At 27.6% G+C, this 12691-nt stretch overlaps 1 protein-coding gene across 1 annotated transcript in view; it reads right to left on the bottom strand.

Moving 5' to 3' along the window:
* LOC111626789 (latrophilin Cirl-like) overlaps positions 1-12691 on the bottom strand; it is a 100025-nt gene that overhangs the window by 19161 nt on the left and 68173 nt on the right. Inside the window, exons 4-11 of the mRNA XM_023370292.1 lie at positions 11664-11770; positions 10575-10874; positions 10347-10499; positions 9631-9734; positions 6871-7062; positions 4615-4833; positions 1627-1716; positions 101-292 (exon numbers count right to left, since the gene is read on the bottom strand). Of these exons, the coding sequence (XP_023226060.1) occupies positions 101-292; positions 1627-1716; positions 4615-4833; positions 6871-7062; positions 9631-9734; positions 10347-10499; positions 10575-10874; positions 11664-11770 (1357 nt within the window). The remainder of the gene's footprint in view (positions 1-100; positions 293-1626; positions 1717-4614; positions 4834-6870; positions 7063-9630; positions 9735-10346; positions 10500-10574; positions 10875-11663; positions 11771-12691) is intronic.

The following is a 12691-nucleotide window of genomic DNA, read 5'->3' as shown; positions in this document are numbered from 1 at the left end:
AAAATTACATTTTTTTTTTAATTTTTATCAGTAAATTTAACTTGAGATGAGATATAACATATCAAATTAAGCAACGTCAAAATTTTGATTAAATTATTACCTCTAACAATTCTTGAAGTACTTGATGACGTTGTTTGTCATCGGGAACGTCTTGCACTTTATCAGCCATTTTTTCAACTAATCTATGCATAATCTGCGCCGTTTGGCTAACGTCTCCACCGTAAAGTACTTTATTACGAGTAATGACTCCAAGTTCTGCAGCAATACTAACTACAGAATCTCCTCTTTCGATCTGAAATATAAATTATTTTAATTACATAAACCTAAAATTATCTTTAAATAATGAAAACATTATGTAAAACTTGTTTAAATTTAAAATTTTATAAAAATCTATTCAGCCAAAAATAAGAAAAAAATATAGGCTATATATAATATTATTTAACATTTATATATGGATATACAAAAACGTAATAGAATATTGATGTTGTAACTAGTTTTTGAATTCCTTAATTTAATACAACGTTGCTAGTCTAACACAATATAATACAACCTATTGTTAATGCTTATGAGTTGTTATGCGAAGTGTATACATATTACATAGATAAATTAATAATATATGAACCGCGAGCAAAATTTGTTGTTCTTACCTAACCACAGAAATGACTAAACGTAACATTTCTAAACCTCGATATAGCTCTTTCCTATGATATATACTTGGAAACAACACATTAAATATAGAACCCACTTTTCAGCATCTGTAAACAGGGCTGTCGAGAGCTTGTGTGTGGCACTTTTGCCTCTTTAGCGGGTCCTTTTTGCCTTTATTTTATACATTTATTGAACAAATGAAATGCATAGAATGTTTATTTGTTAATAAAAACAGTCGTAAAGATTTTATTTTGTGTTAGTAAAAATAGAGTTTATTTTATAAATATAGGAATCACTACAGGTACAAAGTTTTCTTAGGGCCTATAGTGATTTCCTCTGAAAAATATCCAGTTTCTCCCACTCAAAGGCTTTGCCTGTTAATTACTAAATAAACTATTCTACATTGTAAACGGCATTGTTATTAACAAATAACATGGCTCGCGAACTCTACGTTGATTTTATTAATACATATTTAGTTGTATTTGAAATAAATTCACTATTGTTTATTTTATGTTTGTAAACATAAACAACAATATTTTAGAGCAATTACATTGTTTTATTTAGTATTAAAAATCTGTAAATCTATCATATCACTTTCTGATAGCATTCGACTGACAAGAAGGTTGCTGACCTTTGCCTTAACCTAAGACAATCTAATTATAGTATAATCCGCATTACTTAACCTGACATACATTAACCTCGCATTACCGAATTTCACATAACCCTATTATATTCTAATCTAACAACGTAACATAACACCATAGTGCTTAACCTAAAACCATTTGAAACAGCTTAACATAATCTCCTAAACCAATATAAACCGAACTAATCAAAATGATATATAATTTAATTTAAATTAAAGAAAAAAATATATACATATATATATATAACAATAGTCTTTATACATTAGGAAACAAATATTTAGAAATAAGTTTCATTTAAATTATCAATGTTTAAACATTTAAGAAGAATACTTACAGGATTATTAAAGAAAAATACTGTGACAGCACCAATTAGGGGCATCTTTTTAACTAGTGGCTTCAAAACTACACGAACTTTTCCATTAACCTAAATTTAATAAAGTACCGAGTGTTAATAAAAAAAAACATTTNTGGAAATTCTCCGTACAAAATTTTACAATTTTTAAGAATAAACTTCGTTATTCGATAAATATATCTTTTATTCAAGTAAGCACGCGTGCCTATGGATTTTAGAATTTTGAAATTTTCAAATTATTTTGTGTTTGTCGTCAGGTTTCCTTTAATGAAAAGTGCTAAGAAAGCTAGGACAAGAAAGAAATTTTATTATCAACCAGGTGTCGTTGTCGTTGCTTTCAGACTTTAGCCCTTAAACTAAACTCTTATGCCGGGGCTGCATAGCCTAGAAGCTCAAGCCCGACCAGATCATAATCAACCAACCAACCACCAGTAGCCCTTAAGACTGCCACCATATTTTGTTTTAAATCCACCACGTTATGAAAAAGCCGATAGATTAATCTTCGTATTTAGTACAGTTTATTTAAGCATTTTTAGATAAGTGTTATTAAACGTTTTTTAAACCGTAGGTCAATAATCGTTCGTAAAAATGACGAAAGAAATACAACGGTATCTCGGTACTGGAACAACACTTATTCCAGCACAAATTCTCGAAAAAAATCGCTCGTTACTCGACTAAACAAACGCGACCTGCTATAACAAATTATCGATTAATAACATATTTTTATTTCGTCATCACAAAAAATTATGATAAAAATAAAAAAAATGAAGACGTTGCTGATATTTCTGATAAAGACCAACAAAAAAAAAATGACGATACTAAGAAAAAAGAAAAAAACTCCCTCGTTTAACTAAAATTAATATTAACAGTGCTTTTAATACTAACAGTGCTTGTTAGTTAATTATTAATTGAAAATAAATTATTGATTGTTTAATAAATATATTTCTCTTAGTAATAAAAAACAACAGTATACTTTTGCTAACTTCTGAAACGTAGCCCTATGTTTTGTATTAGTTCTTTGTTTCGTATAGCACGAATTCGCATAACACGGCACTTTTTCGCAACGCATCTACCGTGTTATACGAGGAATACCTTTATTTACATCCCCATCACAATCTATCACAAAATTTTTACGTATCCTCCTTCCAAGTGCGGATGTCATATTTGAATGATCCTTAAGGCGAACTGAATGGGAAATGTAAAAGCTTCCAACAGAGAGAACAGATTCAAGGCACACTCAGAGCAAATTTTTCTTTTTTGCCTCATTGGTAACCTTAGTAAATGGATGAAACGTATTTAAAAACCGATAGAAAATAAATAAATAAATAAATGTATTCCTTATCGGGATAATGTTTAAAGGATGCAATTCTTAGATATATATATATATATATATATATGGAAGATTGTCAACTGATCAAAAATATTTTTTATTTATTTATTTATTTCTTTTATTATTTTATCAACGATGAAAGCGCCGATATAAAAGTTTAAAGCTTTATAGGTACTCTAAAAGCTTCCAAAAATTTCTGTATATAGCTTAATATTTTATATGCAGCATGAACTTTTTTTTTGAAGTTCTTACACACGAAATATATTATAGTTATAAAATATTAGAGAGTAATGTGCCTCTCCGAAATGGATCTTTCACCATATAAGTGAAAGCGCTTATATAATAACATCCCCTTCCCTTAATTTAGATAGGAAGAATAAGAATTTTGCGAAGATAACTTATATATTTTAATTAAAACACACGAAAATCTTAATTTAAAATACAAAATAAATAATTTTTTTAAAACGTATAATCGATTCGGTTTGTAAATTTTAATTATCTAAACGTATCCTTTAATTGGATAATATTTTAATCAATTAAAGCAAAATTAGTAGAATGAAATTAATCTAAAATATTTACTATAAAAGAACGTTCATTTCAGTAGAAAAAATAATAATAATTAAATCGTTTTAGAGTTGTTATTAAAAGAAAATTTAATCGTTCTTTTATGATCTTTCGACATTTAGCTGCTTTAAAAATGTGTGCATATTCTATAATTAACAGCTTGTGTCCTCTTTTAGAAGGATATTGCTACCTTTAGAAGACATTAATCCTTAGATTTATTAATTTTTTTTTTTTTTTTTTAGCGATTTTCGAGATTCTTTAGCCATTTCGAGTCGTCTCGACTTTCACTGATGCGAGATATTATAGCTGAAAAAATCTGAAGAAAGGTCTTTAATTTTTATGAGAATTTTTTCTTTTGAAAGATTCTCGATGAAAGGAAAACGTGATCGGAGTAAATTTTCTAATGTCATATATACAAAATATATATCGACTTCTTTTATTAAAAAAAATAATAATAAAAAAAAAAGATAATTTTCTCTCAGATCTTTACCAAAGTAAGTAAATGTTCTCGAAAACTAACTACACGATTTTAATATATATATATATATGATAGATCTGAATGTCTCCTGCTTCTTAGTAGAAAGGATTTATTTGAAGGAGTTACATTCTGATACCTCCAAGCAATAGAAGTCTCTAAGGAGCTCATATTTTGGTATTTCCTTGCAAGAAGGATCAACCTAAAGGATAAAAATTCGATCTGGGCTTATACTAAAAAGGATACATTGAATGATAGTCGCAATTCTAATGTTTGATAATAAAACTGTCATATAGTACATTTTAATAGGAAAATCGAATATAAAGGAATAAAATCACTCATAGCTATTATTTAAAATGAAAAAGAACATTTTTAAAATGCTGTAAATATTTATAAGTAAATCCTAGAAGAGTTCGTAGAGATATTTTTGTTTTATTTATTTATTTATTTTTTTAATTTTCGAAAAATATATCGTTGAAAAATTTTTTTATGATAAAGTTTTTTTAATAAAACGAATTTTAATGGATATTTTGTAAAAAAAAATGCACAGAATTTTTCCTTCAAACTAAAAGTTTACTAGCTCTAACTAAGCAATAATAACAGTATAACGGTTCTTAAATGAAATAAAATACTTACATATGTTACCCTCAACTCTCCTAAAATGATATCTGGACTTGTGAGCTGTAGCTAACATCCATCCACTCTGCTCTAAATTTTCTAATATCATAGAGGCAACGTGTTTTTGCTCTACACTAGATAAATCACCCCAAGATTCTTTATGATCTTCTTCCAAAAGATTACTACTAACTTCAGTCACAGACTATATAAAAATAAAAATTAAAAATATATAATTATTTCTATTAAATTATAAGATATATATTTGATAAAAATTATAATGTAATTAAATTTTTCTACAATACAATTTAGGTAGAGAAAGAAAATGTAGTAATAACAAACAGGTGTCAGTTTTCATTTAATAATGTTAAATTAAATATTTTGAAGTATTTTTCAATATCTTTAATTAATGAAAAGGTAATCAATGTCAACATTTCTCCGAAATTCTACAAGTTGTCATCTTTTGTATTCAAATATGAAAGAGTACTGTATATTATTTTTGATTGTTTTATTAACGATAGAAGAGAGAACAAAAGATGCTGCATTTATACATTGATCCGAGAGTTATTTTTACTTTTTTTTATTTTTATAATAATAAACTGAAAGACTTTATACAAATTAATTCAAAAGAACATCCCCGTTTTTCATTAACTATTTCACAATTCTTATTTAATTAATTTTTGAAACAGCAATTTTAAATTGCAAAATTAACATAATAATACTAAAAATTAAAAAAAAAAATGAATTTATTAACTCTATCCAGTAATTTATTATTTAACTCATTATTAATATATGAATTCAACATTAAAATAAAGAAACTTTTCCCGTTATATATTTTAATTATTAAATTTTTAACAATAAATCAAACGTGGTGTTAATACAGTATTTTCATTAAGCTTATTAAATCTTTATTTCATCTAAGATAAAGAATAAATCCTACTGATAGCATTGGTAAATCATTTGGTTAATTTATCATTTACTCATCTTTTAATTTATTTATATTGTTATTCGGATAGACAAATTGATATGTATTATACATAAAAGAATACCTATAGAATCGATACAGAAAAAAAAAAATCAATAATATAAGAAAACGTAAAGAGTTCTCAAATTTCCATTATGTTAAGATGAAAATAAATGTTCCGACATTTTCTTTTTTAAAGATAAAGAATTACATCTGTTAAAAACCTGTCTGGTAGAAAGATCTTTAATGAAGCTTCAACGAGCGGAATGCTTTTACCGAAATACCGACTTTGGTTATGGTTAGTTTAGCAGGGGTGAGTATATCTCTACTTTCACAAAAATACAGCAAGAACATTGGAGTGTACTAAGTCAAACGGTGTATCTACTATTCCGAAAATATCACCCCTGAAATGTTGACGGCCTTGTAATCACCGAAAACTGTCTCTTTCTAAACCAACTTTCTAAGCACGTCATTCACTAATGATGTTGAAGATGCTGTTCTTTTTTCTTTTTTAACTTTCCGCCTGGCATTCTCGATTTTCTGTTTAAAGTCAAACATCCGAAAAGCAGTTAAATGATGCATTCAACTGAACAATTATTCTACACATTATACTCGATGTATATAACGATAAGTCAACTTAATAACTTTAACACGGTTTACGCATCTTAAAAAAATAATTAATTTTCTATAATTTTTATAAAAAATAACCCGCAACAGATAATGTATTTTACAGAATTCGTATAGGTAATTTAACACTTTCTATTTATGTAAAATTTATGAGAATTTTCTTACTTAAAAAATAAAAAAAAAACACCTCGAATTTCTCTCTTATAAAAATGCTTTTCTTCTTCTAATTAGCATTTTTAATGGAATTTAATATTATGCAATTTAATGTATAACAAAATACTTTTAAAAAGTTAAAAAATGAATATTTAATATAAGTAAAATGGAAATTTAATAGAAAATTAATGCTTCTCTTCTATCATTTGCCATAACTTATTTAATTTAACTAAAGATAAAATAAGAAAAATGCTATAACATATAATTATTATCTATTTAAGCGAAAATATATGTGGAATTTTTATTTTAAAAACTTCTACAAAATTTTCTAAAATGAGTTAACCATCATCTGAAAATATCTTATCAGAAAGGTTAGACAACAAAAAATATTATCTGAAAAATTACATTTTTTTTTTTAATTTTTATCAGTAAATTTAACTTGAGATGAGATATAACATATCAAATTAAGCAACGTCAAAATTTTGATTAAATTATTACCTCTAACAATTCTTGAAGTACTTGATGACGTTGTTTGTCATCGGGAACGTCTTGCACTTTATCAGCCATTTTTTCAACTAATCTATGCATAATCTGCGCCGTTTGGCTAACGTCTCCACCGTAAAGTACTTTATTACGAGTAATGACTCCAAGTTCTGCAGCAATACTAACTACAGAATCTCCTCTTTCGATCTGAAATATAAATTATTTTAATTACATAAACCTAAAATTATCTTTAAATAATGAAAACATTATGTAAAACTTGTTTAAATTTAAATCTTTGATGGTAGTACTGTGTAAATGAGAAGGAAAAAATGCTGTTCTGACATCTAAATGAGGACAGCCAAGATTTATTAAATAACAGATAATTATAAATGAACTCTACTGTATTTAAAATTGTGATTGCAAACCAGGAAATTAAAAACTACTTAAAATTATTTTAATTACATAAAAATTTTCATTAAATTGACAGAAGAATAAAAACAAAATACTACAAATATTATTTTTCAGTAAGAATTCTACTTTTCAATATAGTTACCAGTACATAACACTTACTTGCATGAACATTGCTGAATGGAATTTTGAATCATCAAAATCAGAATCATCAGATTCTGAAGTTGATTCACCAGAAGAGGCAGCTAAACAAAAAATAAATAGAAAAAAGTTAAAATTATTTATCATAGTGCATTCTTTAATTTAAAATCAAAATTNAGTAATAAATGCTACTTTTGAAAATTATTCTAAATCCACTGTCAAGATGAATTTCAATAAATTTAAAAGAACTTACCCTATTTTTGAGATTATCTACCCATACAGAACTGCATTGGCTTAAGTCTGGAGATGCTGGAGTCCATGTCACATCACTGTACGAACAACTCCACTTTGCTTCACCTAATTCAGAAAATATCGATCCATTTATAAATATTTTTTTAAGTCGGTGGAGAATACAAAGTAATCAAAAACCACTCTATGAACCAGATTAATGTTCTTTTATAATCACTAATTATTTTTTCCTTCCTGGTGTTATCGCAGGTTGAACACGTTACTTTTTACAATAAGATAAGCGTATCTCTTTTACACTCAAGATTATGGCTTATGGATTTCCGAAGCATTTTTAGCAATTAAAAAAAATATATATTAAAAAAAATACATCTTTACCCTTATAATGTAGATTAAAATACTTTTTCCAAGTTTGAGAGAATTTTTCTTATGCAATAAATAATAGAAGTAATTTTTTTTAAATAATTTATTACGGGGAAAAAAATTGGAAAATTGTTTAAAAACTTTTCAAACTAATTAAAATTATTAAAGAAAACAAATTTAAAGCGTAATGTTTCAATGAAAAATACTTTTAGATATAATTTTTTTTATCAATAAACGTAAAGTTTAGACTATAATTAATTACGTGGAATCGTGCTAAAAGGTAATGTTAATATTTAATATATCACGTTAAAATTAATAATAATTTTATAAATTAAATTTAATTGTAAAGATAAGCTTTACCTATTGCACCTCCTGGACATCTTTGTACAGCAACTTCACCCGCTTTAGTCCAATTCCAAAACAACGTACGCGAATGTACAGGTGAGCACATTCCTTTAAATTTATCAACATTTGTGCTATCGGGACTTCGAGTTCTTTCACTATTTGATGATTCTACAATTGATATAAAGTGTTATTAAATAATTTTTTCTTCCACTATTATGAATTAAATTTCTTTTTTTTTTCTACCTGTAACGAATAGAGAAGGCCTAAAGGATTCGGTGCTCGAAGAACGAAGTTTAGTGGGTGTTTGAGAAGTCGAGGAAATAGTTTTCTCTGATCCAGTGATAACGTAAGAAGATTCGTGATGGGATAAGGTTGTAGACGTATTTGTAGGCTTAAAGCGACTAGAATCGCCATCAGATATGACTGAAGATGATGTTGAGGTTGGCCTTTGATATTTGGTCACTGGGATGATGATTGGCGGTCTTGTTGTGGTTTTATATATATTGTTTTTCATTCCAAACTTTTAAAAAAAAAGGTTCTTATAAGGTAACAAGGAAAGATTTTTCCATTAAAAAGCAACCCATTACTTTTAGTGCAGCCGAGTACCAGATATTGTGGCACATTAAGGATAGGCAAGAATATTAATGACAAAAAATTTCGAAGACGTTTCACAGGATGACGTAGTCGTTTTTCACTTCTTTCGGACACAACCAGTCCCGTCGTCTCTATAGTGACAAATGGATCCGGGAGAAACATCCATATATATATATATTCGTCTGGCAGTATTTAGGTATAACGTATACCACCCAAAATACCGCCAAATTAAAGAGCATGGCAACGCCCGGAATATGCACGCATCTTGATCGTGAAAAGTGTGGAGAGAGACGAGCCAGATTAAATTATTACGTTACCTGATACGTGATATTAAGGATTTTTTTTTATTTCTAACTTGAATAAATTTACACGAGTTTTTTGTTGTCATATACAAAAAAAGAAAGAAGAAAATTTTCGGATTAAAAAAAGTAAACAGAATAAATGAGATAAAGGAATTTAATGAGACAAGANTCAATTTTCATTTAAATAATTTTAATATGTGCATCATATATCAAAACAAGAATTAAAACTAGATGTTATTTTATATAAAATTTTTTTTTAAAGTCATAAAAGTCTTTCATATCTTGTAAGAGCTTTTCTTCAGTAATAAATGCTACTTTTGAAAATTATTCTAAATCCACTGTCAAGATGAATTTCAATAAATTTAAAAGAACTTACCCTATTTTTGAGATTATCTACCCATACAGAACTGCATTGGCTTAAGTCTGGAGATGCTGGAGTCCATGTCACATCACTGTACGAACAACTCCACTTTGCTTCACCTAATTCAGAAAATATCGATCCATTTATAAATATTTTTTTAAGTCGGTGGAGAATACAAAGTAATCAAAAACCACTCTATGAACCAGATTAATGTTCTTTTATAATCACTAATTATTTTTTCCTTCCTGGTGTTATCGCAGGTTGAACACGTTACTTTTTACAATAAGATAAGCGTATCTCTTTTACACTCAAGATTATGGCTTATGGATTTCCGAAGCATTTTTAGCAATTAAAAAAAATATATATTAAAAAAAATACATCTTTACCCTTATAATGTAGATTAAAATACTTTTTCCAAGTTTGAGAGAATTTTTCTTATGCAATAAATAATAGAAGTAATTTTTTTTAAATAATTTATTACGGGGAAAAAAATTGGAAAATTGTTTAAAAACTTTTCAAACTAATTAAAATTATTAAAGAAAACAAATTTAAAGCGTAATGTTTCAATGAAAAATACTTTTAGATATAATTTTTTTTATCAATAAACGTAAAGTTTAGACTATAATTAATTACGTGGAATCGTGCTAAAAGGTAATGTTAATATTTAATATATCACGTTAAAATTAATAATAATTTTATAAATTAAATTTAATTGTAAAGATAAGCTTTACCTATTGCACCTCCTGGACATCTTTGTACAGCAACTTCACCCGCTTTAGTCCAATTCCAAAACAACGTACGCGAATGTACAGGTGAGCACATTCCTTTAAATTTATCAACATTTGTGCTATCGGGACTTCGAGTTCTTTCACTATTTGATGATTCTACAATTGATATAAAGTGTTATTAAATAATTTTTTCTTCCACTATTATGAATTAAATTTCTTTTTTTTTTCTACCTGTAACGAATAGAGAAGGCCTAAAGGATTCGGTGCTCGAAGAACGAAGTTTAGTGGGTGTTTGAGAAGTCGAGGAAATAGTTTTCTCTGATCCAGTGATAACGTAAGAAGATTCGTGATGGGATAAGGTTGTAGACGTATTTGTAGGCTTAAAGCGACTAGAATCGCCATCAGATATGACTGAAGATGATGTTGAGGTTGGCCTTTGATATTTGGTCACTGGGATGATGATTGGTGGTCTTGTTGTGGTCGACGTAGTCGTCGTTATCATCGTGGTTGATGTTGTGGTTGATGTTGAATCTACAATAATAATACAATACATTATAAAGAGATATTAAATGGTTTAACTTACTTTAAACATGCTTAACATGCAAGAAAATACACTATAATTATAAAATAATAATAATAATTAATAAAAATAATTTATAAATAAATAAAGCATGCAATACGTAATTAAATTTAACATGCAAAAATTTTCTTAATAAAATTATTAATACTAAATAAAATTAAATATAATCTATATAAATATTGGATGTAAAGTATACAAATCTTTCCAGAGTCGGTCTAATATAAATAAACATACATGCAGAGAGAGAAACATGGATATGTGACATATACCTGGCATACAAAAGTAGTGGACTTCGAGGTACTTTCGTGTATCAGGACATGGATCGTTAAAAACAGCACTGGATGCTGGTAAGGTGCAACTTCCTTTCAGACTACAGCTTTAATAGATTGGAACATGATTCTCTCTCAGTCGACTTTTGACACAAAGGGCGAAATAGAAAGTTGCAGGAAAAAATGTCCCTTGTTTATCTTCGATCATTGGGAAAATGGCGTCGGTCAAAGAAATGTATTTACGCATGCAAATTACTGATGGAATAAAGTTCCGAGAGTCAATTTTACTCCAGGAAATTTTTTTCTTTACAAATCGGTTTGAATTTAGATGAAGGAATCCTCATAGGATAAAGGAGGAAATCAAATTTTCTTTTTTTTATAATGTCTCTCCTGCTAACTTCCATTACTCCCCTTTCTTTTTTTTTTCTTACATGGCTACTTAACCTAACATATACATAAAGAATAACCAACCTAGCATGCACCTGTATTGCACTTCTAAGTACTTATACGTTCCCGGGCAAGGATCACCGAAAGTTTCGCTGGTAACGGCGATAGTACAACTGGACATGAGACTACATCTGGAACAGAATCGACGTATATGATACGTAGTTGGATCGAATGAGATAAAGTTAGTCAAGAGGTAAAGCTTTGACGGTGTTAGAGTTTAAGAATTCAAGCACAGAGCATCCTGGTTGATTCCCTTTTGCAGTGTGGCTTGTGCATTATCGATCCCAAACTGAAGAATTTGACCAAAAATAAAGATAGTAGAAGGAAATTACAGTTTTCTCAGTGCAGAAGTTATTTTATTTGCAGAGTGAAGCAAAGGAGATTGGTAAAATAAATTACTTTATCTGGTAGTGTGTATAAATACTTTATGGTGGGAGAAGTTAAAAAAAAAACATGCATGCTTTTGTGTCAAAAATAACTAAAAATTTTCAAGCTAAAGCATTAAAAAAAACATTTTGCAGAGAAATATATTTTGCAATTTATAACCGTCTCAGAAAAATATTAAAATTAATTAATAAAGTTAATTATTTTTTTTAAAAAATTTCTTAAAATTACATTTTAAAATTACTATGCCTAAGTAATAATACTGAAGTCATAAAACTAGTGATAAATGAATTTTCTCTTTCTTTTAAAGTATAACACTTCTAAAATGAAAGTCATTAAGTGTTAATAGATTTTTATGTTTCTTTTATCCTCATCTTTTATAATAAACTTTATGTAAAAGATAACATTAACGATCTCCAGCATCACTTTGAAATAGTTAAATGTTAACAAGTGAAATTTTAAAAGAGAAAAATTGTTATTTATTTATTTAATCGAGTAGAAAATTAAAACATAGACGTAAACATAGATGAAGAATTTCCCATTATTAATTTAACACAGGGAAAAAAAATATTAAAAACATTTTTTAAGTTATTAATTAAAGTCGGATTTTTTTTTCCTTGGTGCATTTTCGGTGCATTAATAACTTTCTAAATTTTTAAGGTAATATA

This window comes from Centruroides sculpturatus, unplaced genomic scaffold (genome assembly GCF_000671375.1).
Source record: "Centruroides sculpturatus isolate CEXI.00-Female unplaced genomic scaffold, Cexi_2.0 scaffold388, whole genome shotgun sequence".
NCBI lineage: Eukaryota > Metazoa > Arthropoda > Arachnida > Scorpiones > Buthidae > Centruroides > Centruroides sculpturatus.
This window is presented reverse-complemented; position numbering and strand designations above follow the sequence as displayed.